The 14,161-nt window shown below is 44.2% G+C and overlaps 2 protein-coding genes across 4 annotated transcripts; both read right to left on the bottom strand.

Annotated features, from left to right (window-relative positions):
* Positions 1 to 1,385: 1,385 nt before the first annotated feature.
* On the bottom strand, positions 1,386 to 8,355 carry LOC135548538 (pigment epithelium-derived factor-like). 2 transcript variants are annotated; one of them, XM_064978251.1, is made up of 8 exons: positions 7,798 to 8,355; positions 3,754 to 3,831; positions 3,261 to 3,450; positions 3,001 to 3,159; positions 2,686 to 2,889; positions 2,459 to 2,598; positions 2,106 to 2,316; positions 1,386 to 1,999 (listed from the first exon to the last, which is right to left on the bottom strand). In XM_064978251.1, exons 2-8 carry the CDS (start codon positions 3,814 to 3,816, stop codon positions 1,749 to 1,751), a joined length of 1,218 nt encoding a protein of 405 aa, XP_064834323.1. In that variant the 5' UTR covers positions 3,817 to 3,831; positions 7,798 to 8,355; the 3' UTR covers positions 1,386 to 1,748. The 2 variants fall into 2 exon arrangements, with proteins under 2 accessions (XP_064834323.1, XP_064834322.1); XM_064978250.1 differs by having other exon boundaries at positions 3,754 to 3,817.
* Positions 8,356 to 8,482: 127 nt separating this feature from the next.
* On the bottom strand, positions 8,483 to 13,065 carry LOC135548536 (alpha-2-antiplasmin-like). 2 transcript variants are annotated; one of them, XM_064978248.1, is made up of 8 exons: positions 12,861 to 13,065; positions 11,526 to 11,597; positions 11,201 to 11,399; positions 10,943 to 11,086; positions 10,599 to 10,787; positions 10,347 to 10,489; positions 9,948 to 10,152; positions 8,483 to 9,356 (listed from the first exon to the last, which is right to left on the bottom strand). In XM_064978248.1, the coding sequence occupies exons 2-8, from the start codon at positions 11,580 to 11,582 to the stop codon at positions 8,980 to 8,982; spliced, it is 1,314 nt and encodes a 437-aa protein (XP_064834320.1). In that variant the 5' UTR covers positions 11,583 to 11,597; positions 12,861 to 13,065; the 3' UTR covers positions 8,483 to 8,979. The 2 variants fall into 2 exon arrangements, with proteins under 2 accessions (XP_064834320.1, XP_064834319.1); XM_064978247.1 differs by lacking the exon at positions 12,861 to 13,065 and adding an exon at positions 12,003 to 12,514.
* Between the last annotated feature and the right edge of the window lie 1,096 nt (positions 13,066 to 14,161).

The following is a 14,161-nucleotide window of genomic DNA, read 5'->3' as shown; positions in this document are numbered from 1 at the left end:
CTAACACAACGTGCCATTGGAACACAGGAGTGATGGTTGCTGATAATGGGCCTATTCAATAAAACATCTGTCGTTTCCAGCTACAATAGTCATTTACAACATTAACAATGTCTACACTGTATTTCTGATCAATTTTATTTTATTTTAATGGACAATTGTTTTTCTTTTCTTTCAAAAACAAGGACATTTCTAAGGTGACCCTAAACTTTTGAACGGTACTGTATGTGATTGTGGATTCTCAGGCATCATTAGCATGAAAACTAAATACAGGCACAGACTGTGTGTGGAAAATTCTTTAAGACTACAACCCAACATTGCAGAGTTATGTGCATCCTTTCAAGCACACCCTTCTCATTAACCTGTGGTGAGTTGTTCACAATTTTCAATGAACAAAAAGGCTTTATATGTAAGATGGTTAAATAAAGAGCAAAATTATTTATTATTATTTGTGCCCTGGTCATATAAGAGCTCTTAGCTAGCTAACATTGAACCTGGTTGGTTAGCTACCTTCAGATTAATGCTGGGTAGTAACATCATGAGTTGGGATTATGGCTCATTCTTTAGTTAGCTAACTAGCTACAAGTCTTAACCAAAGACTCCACTACGCAAGTATCCATTTCAATAGAAATGCACTGCGACAACCGTTGATAGACGTAGCTGGTAAATTCACTCTGGCTATCTACTCCGAGTGTGCCAGAGCGCAGAATAACTGCCAAATTTACGAATGCTCAACACCCGTTGAATATAGCCGGTGTCAGTAAAGGTTGACAAAAAAAGTGTAAATTGTTGCAGAGTTGCAGTCACCAAAGCTCTGGATAACATAAAAGCAGCCTAACCAGCTCTGCAAGGGTGAGAAAATGGTCAGTGAGCTGTTCTCTCATTTGTGTCTGGAAGTAGTTAGCCAACGTTAGCTTGGGTGCTTGACTGTTGTCGTCGTTGTTAGGACAGAACGCTCGGCTAAAGATTAAGTGTGTGAATGATGCTGAATGGGTGGAGACAATGAGCAGCTCTCCAGTTGGTACCAAAACATTCAAAGGCCATTTTCTCAAAAGTGAGATTAAGTTAATCAACTTTCAAAGCAGAATTACTTTCCCATTGTTCCTCAAATGCAGTGTATGAAATACAATTTTGTAGCTCTGTCTCTGCTTTTATCCGATAAAAAACACCATTTCAAATTATGTAACATAAGACCGAATCAAGGCGGTCGGTCACATTAGTTTGTGTTCATCCTTTAAATTTTGTTTACCAGCACAATAGCTAAGGAAAGAACATCCAAGAGTCCAATTTCTTTCCAAAATAACCCTTTACTGGAAGCAGCTATTGTATGTCAACTGGATAAAGTTATACAACTCCTTCTATGGAGTCAGACAGACAAACAGAAAGACTTAACTTCAATGTTTATTTATTGCATCGCAATTGACAATATTATGAAGAGTATTTTTGGGGGTTTAAAGTATGTGCCTTTATTTAAAAATTATGAGCGGTGTACTTTTCAATCACAAATTATTTTCCCTGAAAACAACTTGAGACTATCAGTTGTGAGTGTTCAGACTTTTGGTCTGAACTTGTAGTCTGAATGGTATGCATGGTTTTCATACATGATTAAGAAACTGTATTATATGATCAATGGGTAAATCTAGCTGCTTATCCACCCTCTCATATTGTGCATTTATGACACAAAGAAGCTTAAGCTTAACGATGGCTGATACCCTCCTAGGACCTGCTTAGAATGCAGTGTGTGTCTGTGTTTATAACCTCAGATTGCGTGGGTTGACCACCTTGCCAATAAAGAGCAGTGCCCCCGAGGCCTCATCCCTCACCAGGAACATGAAGGGATGGTCCACGCAGTACGAAAGGGGTGTGGAGGCGGGGTGGGAGCTGGCATACTGGGTGCCCTCTGGGGCCATCTCCATGACAACCTTATGATTGAGGCTGCTGAGTTTCGCCGCCTGAGACGTGATCTTGGTCAGGTCCGTGTCTGCCAGAAAGTCGTCGAGACCTGGAGAGATGGAGAAAAGAGGATATGAGAGATGTGAAGGCAGAAGAGCAAAATGAAGACCGAGGGGGAGTGAGAGGAAAAGAAGGAGGGAGGTGAAGAAACTCACCCAGGTCAGTGAGCAGTGGCAGGAGGTCAGTGGAGTAGCTGAATTTTAGGACAGGCAGTGTGAGGGCCGTCTGCACGGGGTGAAGGGTCATGGAGAGGTCCTGAACAAACTCAGCTGTCAGGCTCTCCTCCACCAAGGTCATGTTCTGAGTGACATCATCAGGAAGGAACACAAACATACTGACGTCATCCTGCATCTGGATCTGAGCAATCTGGAGAGAAAGGGAGAGGGAGTGTGGGGTGGAGGGTCATCAATAAATATTTTCCCTGAGGCAAACTTGATAACTGGCTAGTTAAGAAAGTAATGATCACTGGAAAAAGCACAACTGCTGAATATACTGCATCTGTACTCACTGTACAGCCCAGGTCTGGGTCTACACCCATCTTCACTGGGTAATTGTCCTGCTGCATCATGGAAATGCGGGCAGGAGCCTCTCCAACAAGCTGGAAGTCCTCCATCACTCCACTCTTGCTGAACCGAGTCATCCACTTCACTACACACACACAAACAGCATCCCATAAACGACTGCACACTTTGGGGAGAAGGGTAGAGTATTGGACTGCAGACAGACTGTCCTTACCTTTGAAGTAGGCGGCGCCCAGAGGAACCACACCAGAGTTCCGTCCCAGGGCCTTGGACATGAAGCGGTCGACCTTGCCACCCGTCTGCTGTTTGACCCAATCATTGATCTCATTCACATCTTTAGCCCCGCCCATCAGAGTCTTGGGCCGCACCCCATACTGCTTCTCCACCACGCCAAAGTATTCCTGCTTCAGACGCAATCCTAGAGAGATACACACAGGTCAACAAACATACACAATATCAAAACACACACAGACTGATCAAAATGATCTGAGACACATGCATGCTTACACACACACACACATTCACTCACTGCGGGCCAGGTAGACACGTGCAGCGATGCTGAGGCCTTTGCCAGGTGCTCTGAGTGATGCAAGTAGGTCTCTGAGTGTATCATGGAGCTGAGGGTCCTGCAGGGTGTGATACCTCAGAGCTCTGTATAACCACCTCTCTGAACGATCCGGAGACGCTCCTGGGAGAGAGAGATCAATATGTAATTACAAATTTGCCAATTAAATACCAGATAAATAGCAGACAGTGATATAAAGTATAACAGTGCTGAGGCTTACTAACCCATGGATAGCTGAGTGAGCACTGCAGAGATGCTGATGGGGGCCAGGAACACGTTAGTCTTTGGGTTGCGACCCGCCAAGGCCCGGAACAGGTTGTAGCCGAAGTCAGAGGTGGCAGCGGCCATCTTTGCTCTGGGCGTGGTAAAGAGCTCCACAGCTTCCTCTTCCCCTCCCGCCTCCTCTGTCTCCAACTGCATGGGATTGGTCAATCGAAAGACACAGGAAGAGAGAGAGGAGGGTTATTGACATGGCTTGTTCATGGAGAATGAGAAAAATAAGGAGATAGAGAAGTGATGTGACAAAGAGTGATGCTGTTCGGAATTGGCAAGCCAGAATGAAAATGGAGGGACGTAGAGATGGAGAGACTGTGGTGAATCTACTAGAGGAAGATGTGAGATGAAGTGTAGAATAGGAAAGCCAAAGGGACGGAGTGAATAAAAGACCTGAGAGCATAAAGAATTGAGAATGAAAACAGCGATGTGGAGTGGTCTCACCAACTGAGCATAAGAGAGGGAGAGGAGGAACCCCAAACACAGCAACAGGGTCGTCCGCATCATCCTGCAACACAAACTCTATTACACACACATTATTATTCAAACATACAGTGCCTTGCGAAAGTATTCGGCCCTCTTGAACTTTGCGACCTTTTGCCACATTTCAGGCTTCAAACATAAAGATATAAAACTGTATTTTTTTGTGAAGAATCAACAACAAGTGGGACACAATCATGAAGTGGAACGACATTTATTGGATATTTCAAACTTTTTTTAACAAATCAAAAACTGAAAAATTGGGCGTGCAAAATTATTCAGCCCCTTTACTTTCAGTGCAGCAAACTCTCTCCAGAAGTTCAATGAGGATCTCTGAATGATCCAATGTTGACCTAAATGACTAATGATGATAAATACAATCCACCTGTGTGTAATCAAGTCTCCATATAAATGTACCTGCACTGTGATAGTCTCAGAGGTCCGTTAAAAGCGCAGAGAGCATCATGAAGAACAAGGAACACACCAGGCAGGTCCGAGATACTGTTGTGAAGAAGTTTAAAGCCGGATTTGGATACAAAACGATTTCCCAAGCTTTAAACATCCCAAGGAGCACTGTGCAAGCGATATTATTGAAATGGAAGGAGTATCAGACCACTGCAAATCTACTAAGACCTGGCCGTCCCTCTAAACTTTCAGCTCATACAAGGAGAAGACTGATCTGAGATGCAGCCATGAGGCCCATGATCACTCTGGATGAACTGCAGAGATCTACAGCTGAGGTGGGAGACTCTGTCCATAGGACAACAATCAGTTGTATATTGCACAAATCTGGCCTTTATGGAAGAGTGGCAAGAAGAAAGCCATTTCTTAAAGATATCCATAAAAAGTGTCGTTTAAAGTTTGCCACAAGCCACCTGGGAGACACACCAAACATGTGGAAGAAGGTGCTCTGGTCAGATGAAACCAAAATTGAACTTTTTGGCAACAATGCAAAATGTTATGTTTGGCGTAAAAGCAATACAGCTCATCACCCTGAACACACCATACCCACTGTCAAACCTGGTGGTGGCAGCATCATGGTTTGGGCCTGCTTTTCTTCAGCAGGGACAGGGAAGATGGTTAAAATTGATGGGAAGATGGATGGAGCCAAATACAGGACCATTCTGGAAGAAAACCTGATGGAGTCTGCAAAAGACCTGAGACTGGGACGGAGATTTGTCTTCCAACAAGACAATGATCCAAAACATAAAGCAAAATCTACAATGGAATGGTTCAAAAATAAACATATCCAGGTGTTAGAATGGCCAAGTCAAAGTCCAGACCTGAATCCAATCGAGAATCTGTGGAAAGAACTGAAAACTGCTGTTCACAAATGCTCTCCATCCAACCTCACTGAGCTCGAGCTGTTTTGCAAGGAGGAATGGGAAAAAATGTCAGTCTCTCGATGTGCAAAACTGATAGAGACATACCCCAAGCGACTTACAGCTGTAATCGCAGCAAAAGGTGGCGCTACAAAGTATTAACTTAAGGGGGCTGAATAATTTTGCACGCCCAATTTTTTAGTTTTTGATTTGTTAAAAAAGTTTGAAATATCCAATAAATGTCGTTCCACTTCATGATTGTGTCCCACTTGTTGTTGATTCTTCACAAAAAAATACAGTTTTATATCTTTATGTTTGAAGCCTGAAATGTGGCAAAAGGTTGCAAAGTTCAAGGGGGCCGAATACTTTCGCAAGGCACTGTACACTCTCTCCATTGAGAATGCTTTTTAGTCCAGGGCCTAGGCTTAATCTGTGTCAGGGAAACTGGCCCATAGTGTGTGAGTCAGATTTTTTGACTGTGAGTGTGATTGGCTGCAGGGCTCCTGTGGGATAATGTAGTTTTAACTTGTGATAAATCCTGTCAGCATCTCTTCTTTTCCCTCTTTTCTTGCTCTCACTAGGATGTGATGTTTACATGTTTCTTTGTTCAAACTGAGCTCCATTTCTTCCTCTTACTGAGCAGAGACTAAAACCATGCCCAAACAGTCTGTGCGTGCAATCATGCGAAAATTTATTTTGTCCCCCTACACCAAACGTGATCACGACACACAGGTGGAAATATCAAAACAAACTCTGAACTAATTATATTAATTTGGGGACAGGTCGAAAAGCATTAAACATTTATGGCAATTTAGCTAGCTAGCTTGCAGTTGCTAGCTAATTTGTCCTGGGTTGTTATTTTACCTGAAATGCACAAGGTTCACTACTCCGACAATTCATATTCACGGAAAACGGTCAGCCAAATCGTTTCTAGTCAACTCTCCTCCTTCCAGGCTTTTTCTTCTTTGGACTTTATATGCCGTCTAATTACCACAAATAACCATCTGACCTCAGTTCATCTTTCAATCACCCACGTGGGTATAACCAATGAGGAGATGGCATGTGGGTATATGCTTCTAAAAGACAATGAGGAAATGTGAGGCAGGACTTACATTTTGTTCGGCGTCACAAATAGAAGCAACTTCTATTTTAGCGCTTGCCAACGCAGACGCTCGTTGGTGCGTGCGAGCATTGTGGGTGCAATGATTGAATAACATGTGTGTGTACATTTATTTTGCAACGCTTGCGCACGCGACGGGTCCGGTTTGGGTAGAGTGTAAACTATGTAATATATCCCAAACTTCTGGCTCTCCACACACACAGTGTAGCTAACGCACAACACAAGCAGAGGCAGACTGTTCACACCAGTTTACTAGCTAGTCACACTAACACAGCTAGTAATGTTAATGAGCTTTGTGGGTTGAATAGGGTCATACAGAGTCCAGAGAGGTGAGCAGATTCATTGACACAGACAGAGAAGTGACAAAGTGAAAGGTCACAGGAGATTATGGAGAGTTTGAGGAGGATTTTTTAGACCACACACAAACACAGAATAAAAGTATAACTCTGCCAGTTCTCATTCCCAACACCCCCGCTCATTCTTTCCTTCTCACATTCTCTTTTAACCACACACACATACTCTCTTGTTCCCCCAGCACATCTGGTTGTCATTGAGCTTCTCCTGGCTTCCCTGATGAAAAGAAACATCCATCACTGGACCTCAGAACACACACACCTCTCAATTCCTTTCTTCTTCTCCGCCCCCTCTGCAGGCCTGATGGTTAACCCAGGCACTTCATCTCTTTCCAACCCAAAGAAGCCAGCCAAACCCACAGAGAGACCACCTCTCTGTACTGAGGCAATCACAAGCATGGTAAATTACCACAATGTTTGGTTAATGGTACTATAGGTCATCTTGTTGTTGTTTTTTTGTTTTGTTTTTTTGGGGGGGGTCACAAAAAGTTTTGTTTGGACACCAAACCACTGCTCTCCTACATGCTCACACATCTATTGACTCCCATACTTTCAGGCCACGAACAATGAATCTCCTGCCATGAGAATGTCTATCCTGCAGGTCCTGAGGTACGGACCACTATGTGCAGTGTTCTTCAATTGCTCTATACACATCACCTTGCATATGGAGTCGAGACATGTCTTTAGTATTTTCTTTATTGGATAGGTTTGCAATTGATTCAAACCATCTTGAGTGTTTACTGTGATATAGAACTGACTAAAAACAGGAACAATTAAACAAGTTGTTTGGGCTCTGGGAAAGGTTAGTCTTGGCGTGTTTCCCTTGGCGCCCTGCTCAACAGCTTGAATGGAAATTCTGAACCAGTGAAAAGTAGCCTACTGGAAAAGAAAAGGGACCAGCGGACCAAATTCACCATAACATTGTGCACTTGTAAGTCAAAAGCATGGATTATTCACTCCTGATATGGAGATTAAGTTATCATAAAATGAAGGCTTCAAAACACCATAACACTACAAAGCCTGATTAAAAAGCTTTACAAAAAAAAGTCCTGCGACTAAAGTGTTATTAGGTCTACTCCGTTCTGTAAATGTTGTTGCACAGGAGGTTCTGACTGGACAAAATAAAATACCGTTAAGGTTTAGTGCCCGAGTCTTTCATTCCGTGCAATCGACCTTGATAAAACATCCCATATGATGCGTAAAGGCGACTAACCTTTCAGCGCGAATATGGGCCACGTCGCCCGCCCGTGTGTCTTCAGCAGCGGTCTCTCGCGTAGAGTGCTGAATATAGCGGGGCGATGCACACAGCCGTGTATGAGAGGGTTGGAGCCAACTTTCCCCCGCCCTGCTCTGACGTGCCGGTTGGGCTTAGCAAGAAGCCGGATCGCGGTTTTGAGCGAATGGCACATTCATGGTCCCTTCTCTCCCCTAACATAACAGTATGTCAAATTTCACGTGCAATCAATGGACCTAAAACGTGAATTATTTTACAATCGCAAGAACGTGCTGGAGAAGAGAGTTAATTCTGCAATATGTAACTTTTTGGGCGACCCTATCAAAATCAGACCTTAGTTATAGATCTGTCACTCATTGAAAGCAAGTCTAAATTGCGGGAGATGCATTTTATTTCTATGCTTCCAGTTCGTGTGTCTTTTGTACACCAGCGCCAAACTACTGATAGTATTTTTGGTTCTAGAAAATATATTTCACTGGTTTAGATGTACAATGATTCTGCACTATGCTTGTTTTGTCAAACTGAAATTAAGCAAACAGGAAATAGCGATTCCTGATTATTTAAATAAATTGGGGTATAAGGCCTAGCATACGCCCATTTAAAATACAATTATCAGTACTTATACCACAACTCCAGTAAGATGATCACATCCACTACTAAGACATTGACTTCATCCCTTTTCTTTAATCAATACCAGAGGTGGGAATAATCAGAACAAAGCACAAATGGTGTAAGACAGTGCACAACCAAGTGTAAAAATGGCAACAAATTTGAGTGTTGATCCACAGTAGTATGGGACAGGTCCACGGTGAGACCAGAGGCATACAGTGGGGAGGGACTGTGAGAAGTCAGGTGTCTAGGCATAGGAACTGGGGTTGATGTTGGTCTGGGAACTGTGCCAATGGATTGGGATTTGCTATATGAGGGCTAGGATCCATATGTGACCGGCTGGTTGGGCTGTATTGTTCAGGACAGAAAAGAGAGATTGATGCCCAGCCTGCCCCAACTAAAGTTGGTTTAGGAAGAAACTGTATGAGAGGGGTTGGCACAGGATCTTTGCCCTGCCACTTGGTTGTTGGAGTTCCCCCTCCACTTCATTCAGGGGGTGCTGATGCACCTCCCTCCAGCAGGGGCGCCACACTGCATTCTCACTATGGCTGGTCAAAGTACATTGTTGCTGCTATGGGGGCCGTCACTCTGTACATTGTTACTATTAGTGCTGTCACTTTGGGTATTGTTGCCATGGGGATCATCACCGAGTTGACTGTCAATGTGCATTGGGCTGGTGTCAGGGGCAGGGTTAGTGACAGTGCCCAGGAAGAGGGGAGCAAGGGAGGTGTGGTCTACCAGGGCGAACAGGAAGGGGGAGTTTACAAAGAAGATGGGAACGGAGCGCATTATGGTAACAGAAGTGGCTGCAGACGCGTCGGCCCCTTCCTCACTGAGCTCCACCCCGCAAGCGTGACGCACACTGGACACCTGCAGAGGAACCGCCGATATACCGGACAGATCAGGACCAGAGAACAGAGATCCCAAACCTGAGAGAGAAGAGATTTTGATTGAGCATTCATCCAGCCTATACTGTTGACCAATGTAAAACACCTGTTTCTAGCTCAACTGATAATGGAATAGTTTGACCTGAGAGGAAAAACTCATGGCCAAAACTATTGACCTTTTTCTGCTCGTCTCTAAACAGACTGGATGCCTCCCACAAATTACCAATGTTCCAGATTTCACATCAGTACTAAGACAAATGTCAGTTTGGCAGATAGGAAAGAGCGGAATTGGCTGCCGAAAAATCCATCCAGAGCCCTGCCGCAAACATTTCCGGCAGTTAGCTAGGATCTTGCGGAGAATCAACTGAGTAGTTTGCATGCGCCATGACATTAGCGTTACAAGCTTACAACCACTGACCGGCTGTGGCAAAAATGACCGCATTGTGTGTACACCTCATGTTTGAGGGGATTAGTAATTTAGTTTTTGCCCCGGCCTACCCAAACTTGTGATTTGTTGGGAGTGTCATCTGTCTGAATAGCACTCTACGAATTGGCCAAGAAAATCTAACATGACTCCCAGACCTAGTGAGATGGTCCTAGGTCTGGAATTTCTTAGACCACTTCTGTGCTCACCCATGCTGGACAGCGCCTCCTGTAGCTCTTGACGGTACTGCAGGGTGAACTTTGGCAGTTGGACCTGCATGGTGCTCTCCTGAGGTAGACGCCTGTACAGGTCCGAGATGTTTAGCTTGGCCACCAGCGATGACACATTTCCTCTTCCTGGCAACGGCATCACTACTAGGAAGCTGGTGTTTCCCTTAAACGGAAAACGTGCAACCTGCAAACAGAAGGGGGGTGGGAGAGATTTTAGAATGGGATAATGCACAAACTGCACTGTAAATATTAAGAGAAAGGTGGACAAGGACAGTATTTATCATCAACATTTCAGGAGAAAAACAAATCTCCAGTAGGAGGATGTCAAAATATAGAAATTTAAGAAAGCAACAGTGCAGAACAGCCAGCCCAGCTCACCTGAGCTCCAAGCTCCCCATCTTCTAACAGGCTTAGTGGGTATTTGGCTGAGCGCATCATGTCCACATGGACAAAGTTTTTGTTGTCCAGGTAGAATTCCCCTTTCTGTGTGAGCTGAGGGTCGAACCGAGCCTCCCACTCACCTACCAGAGACAACAGGAGAACAAGCCACAGTTGTAAAGGGTAGACACTTCTGTATGGTGTACAGTTTCAGAACCTTTATTTTAAAAGACAAAGAGTGAAAAGTCATACCTTTGAAATGCACAGCATTGATAAGCATTAGCACCATGTCGTGCGGAATACTGGACAGGAAATTGGTCATGTGACCTTTGGTGGCCTCCTCCACCCATCGGTTGACCTCCTCCACTGAGATCAGGGGGGCAGGCTCTGATCTGTACCTACGCAGGGATTCTGCAATAAAGGACTGGTACACCTCAAACTCTGAGAGAGAGGTGAACACAACATATACCAAGCGTCAAAACGGTAAGACCTTTACAGCAGTTACAATGGATGTGCTTTATAATTATGTTAGTAGATTGCAGCTCTGAGCCAGAAATGGCAGCGCTGACATCTACTCATCCTGGAAGCACACACACCTGGGCGCAGGTACATGCGTGTGGCCACCTGTAGGGAAGTGTTGGTGAGGTGTTGGAGCAGGCTGCCCAGGGTGTGATGGTAGCAGGGTACAGTGTGGGCATGTAGAGAACTGAGCAGCAACTTCTGGGTCTCGTTGTGAGCTCCTGATAGGGGCAAGGACCATGTTGAGCACATTAAGTCTTGGAGATAAAAGCTAACGCGCACATACAATCTCAGCTATACACTTAACATTATACATGAGCTCTCACACGCCTCACCCAGTGAGAGCTGTGCTAGTGCGAGGGCCACACTTAAGGGTGATATGATGACATTGGGCTGCTCCGGCCCTGCCTGCAGGCTGTCCAGTAGTTGCCTGCCCAGTCTCTCAATAGCACCTCCTACTGACCGCCAGGCCTCCTGTCTGAACACCCGCTCTCCACAGGAGTGGTCCTCAGGAGCTACCACAGCAGTTTCATCCTGAAAGAGCAAGAGAGACAGTCTAGGGGTTAGACTAAAGACCAGAGTAGGGTTAGGGTGCTAAAAGGTTAGATATTTAAGAAAGGTTGATGTGTTTCAGGGTAGGGTTACAGTTGGCCCTCTTACAGTTAGTCCCTGCCGACAGAGGCAGAGCAGCAAGAGCACAGCCAGATGCAGCACCATATCCCAACAGATAGCCTGCAAAACAGAACAATAATGTAAGGTTACAGGTTCAAAGCCCATTTAGGGGAAAGTCTGGGGCACATGTAAAAAAAATAAAAAGGGTTAGGTTTGCTTGTATAGAAATAGATAAGTATGCATACAAAATACAGCATGGATACCCAAAGGTTTTCTTGGGTCTCAGTTCCCTTCTAAAGTGCAACAGTGCCTTCACATGACTAGATTGACCAAGTTAAGTTACACAGTGACCAAAAACAGTGACAACCAATACTTCCCTTAATAAGGGAGGACACTGCTTGGATCCAAAACCAACAAAGCCTCTCCCAACACAAATCAACTGGAAACAACTTTCCAGAACAATTGCCACACCCCAAACATTTCTTCCCAGACAGCATGAAAATGTTCACAGAAATGGTTGCTCACAGAATTAACAAGTGACATCACACCACCTTTCCAAACAATGACTGTTCCAGTACCAAGCTCTAACATGAAAAGAACTCTACGGTGCTTTTATACATGTACATGTTCAACACCAATTATTGTCCCCTGGGAAACATGGACCGAAACGACGGTTCCTACCCTGTCACAGTAACTTTGATATTTAAGATTCAATAACAGTGATTATCAATGCATAGCAATTATTGAACCACTCACTTTAACAGAGCAATAACAAAGTACCTATTGCTGCTGGACATGGGACCACTGATTGGCTGAGAGGAAAAGAGAGCCAATCAAAAGCAGGATTGCTTGGCTAGTGGTCAGTGTGGCGCAGCATAAGCCTGGTTCTACAGTGCAGAGATGGGTGGTGTTTTGCTCTGGGACCACAAGTGTTTGTCAGAGGGCCAAAGGTTTCTGTTTTACTTCTAAAGTCCACAAACAGCAAACACTGGCCTTACTACTGCAACGGTATCATATATATATATATATATATATATATATATATATATATATGACTCTGCATAGAATCATTAGCGTTCATAGACGTAGTAGAAATAGTGGTGGTGGGGATATTTATTGATTGATGATTTTAGTGTACATTTACATTTACAACGGGCTCTGTAGTCTTATTTACAAAAAACAGTTTGTGCTATTATTATATCACTAGTAAACGAATAGCTACAGCCATACATCTAAATCATGGTCCAAATAGCTTTAAATAAAAGCACTTACTACAGTAGAATTATATGGTTTCATGCACTGTGCCAAAAAACCTACCGACTCCCCAATGCCACAATCCCTTCCAAGCCTCTATCAAAGTGAATCGAGATGGTAAAAACTTACCCAGCTGATGTTTGGTCAGGGGATAGGTAATATAGGCAAAAAGGATTAGGATATAGACAGACAGAGAGACAGACAGACAGGCACGGTGAGTGTTCCCTTAGCTGGATCCTGTAGTGCACAGTATTCTACATTGTCAGCCCCCTCATTGGCCAGTTAATGTTCAACCCTGCATTGATTCAGCAGAGCGACTACTCTACCAGAAAATGTGACCCACAGGTCCAACCTGTCTTTATAAGAGCTTTGGCTCCGCAACCTGGACAGAGAGCACTGAGCAGCATCATTCCTTCCCTCTCTCATTCATTCTCTCTTTCCTTCCTTCCCTCATTTCACAGACATATCACTGATCTGAAACATTTAGCAGGTGCAATTCATGTAAAAGTTCCCAGTAGCACAATATTTTCACCTTTCTGCTCTCATCAGATCAGTGGTATCCCTGAGGGAGGAGGACAGATGCATTTTGAAATGTCCAAATACGGGGGACCCTTACAATGAGAATCTTAATATCTACCAGACCAGTAAGGACGTCTATGGCAGCTTTTACACAGGCAGCACAATGCTGATCCTATTGTCAGTAATAGTTTTTTTGACCAATCAGATCAGCTCCAAATAAGATAAAATGTCCAAAGATCTGATGTCAAAAGACCAATTAGTGGGGAAAATATCAGAATTGGGCTGCCTGTGTAAACACAGCCTAAATTGCTCTATTTATCTCAGAGAAAGATGCGGGGTGTAGTTTGGATTGTGATATTATTCTCTCTGACCTACAAACACATTTTCCTAGAAAGAGTTTGGAAACCCTCACAGATAGCTCTACGATAGTGGCAAATGTCAAATGTCCGCCTACTGAAGTGTCTGTGACCATGAGAGTTGATATGTTCCAATATTATTAATACATGCATGGACTTCATTTACAACACTGTGTCTCCCTCTATCAGCCTTAATGGGGGAAACCCAACATTAGCACTGTAGAATGTTTCTATATGAATCAGACTTGCTATTACACCATTTTGGGCCTTATCCTTATCCTCTGTCTCTAGCGAGCCCTTTAGGTAAGAGTAAACACAGAGGGTGTCGTTTGGGGAGGGGGTGGGGGATATTGTTTTTCTTGCACAGGCCGCCCCATTCCAGCCCTATGCCCACACAAGACCTTGGCACAACCGTTGCCACCCCACAATGCACCTGTGAATCAGGCCATCATCTGCTCAGCTCCCTTGGGGTGGTTTGGGGTGACTGTCTAACTGTTTACTGCCTTCCATTAGGGTAGTATAAAGGACACCACCTCACAGCCCCCACATGTTAAC

The sequence above is a fragment of the Oncorhynchus masou genome, chromosome 11 (genome assembly GCF_036934945.1).
Source record: "Oncorhynchus masou masou isolate Uvic2021 chromosome 11, UVic_Omas_1.1, whole genome shotgun sequence".
Lineage (NCBI taxonomy): Eukaryota > Metazoa > Chordata > Actinopteri > Salmoniformes > Salmonidae > Oncorhynchus > Oncorhynchus masou.
The sequence above is the reverse complement of the archived record's forward strand: the minus strand, read 5'-3'. Positions and strand labels throughout refer to the sequence as shown.

Excerpts from the sequence above, each read along its gene's own strand:
- LOC135548538 (XM_064978251.1), bottom strand. The coding sequence starts at position 3,816 with ATGATGCGGACGACCCTGTTGCTGTGTTTGGGGTTCCTCCTCTCCCTC. Across the intron at positions 2,317-2,458 it reads ACCCAGACCTGGGCTGTACA|ATTGCTCAGATCCAGATGCA; the intron begins GTGAGTACAGAT and ends CTTTCTCTCCAG. Across the intron at positions 2,000-2,105 it reads GCCACTGCTCACTGACCTGG|GTCTCGACGACTTTCTGGCA; the intron begins GTGAGTTTCTTC and ends CCATCTCTCCAG.
- LOC135548536 (XM_064978247.1), bottom strand. The coding sequence starts at position 12,068 with ATGTTAGAGCTTGGTACTGGAACAGTCATTGTTTGGAAAGGTGGTGTG. Across the intron at positions 11,087-11,200 it reads ACTAGCACAGCTCTCACTGG|GAGCTCACAACGAGACCCAG; the intron begins GTGAGGCGTGTG and ends TGCCCCTATCAG. Across the intron at positions 9,357-9,947 it reads GGAGGCGCTGTCCAGCATGG|GTTTGGGATCTCTGTTCTCT; the intron begins GTGAGCACAGAA and ends CTTCTCTCTCAG.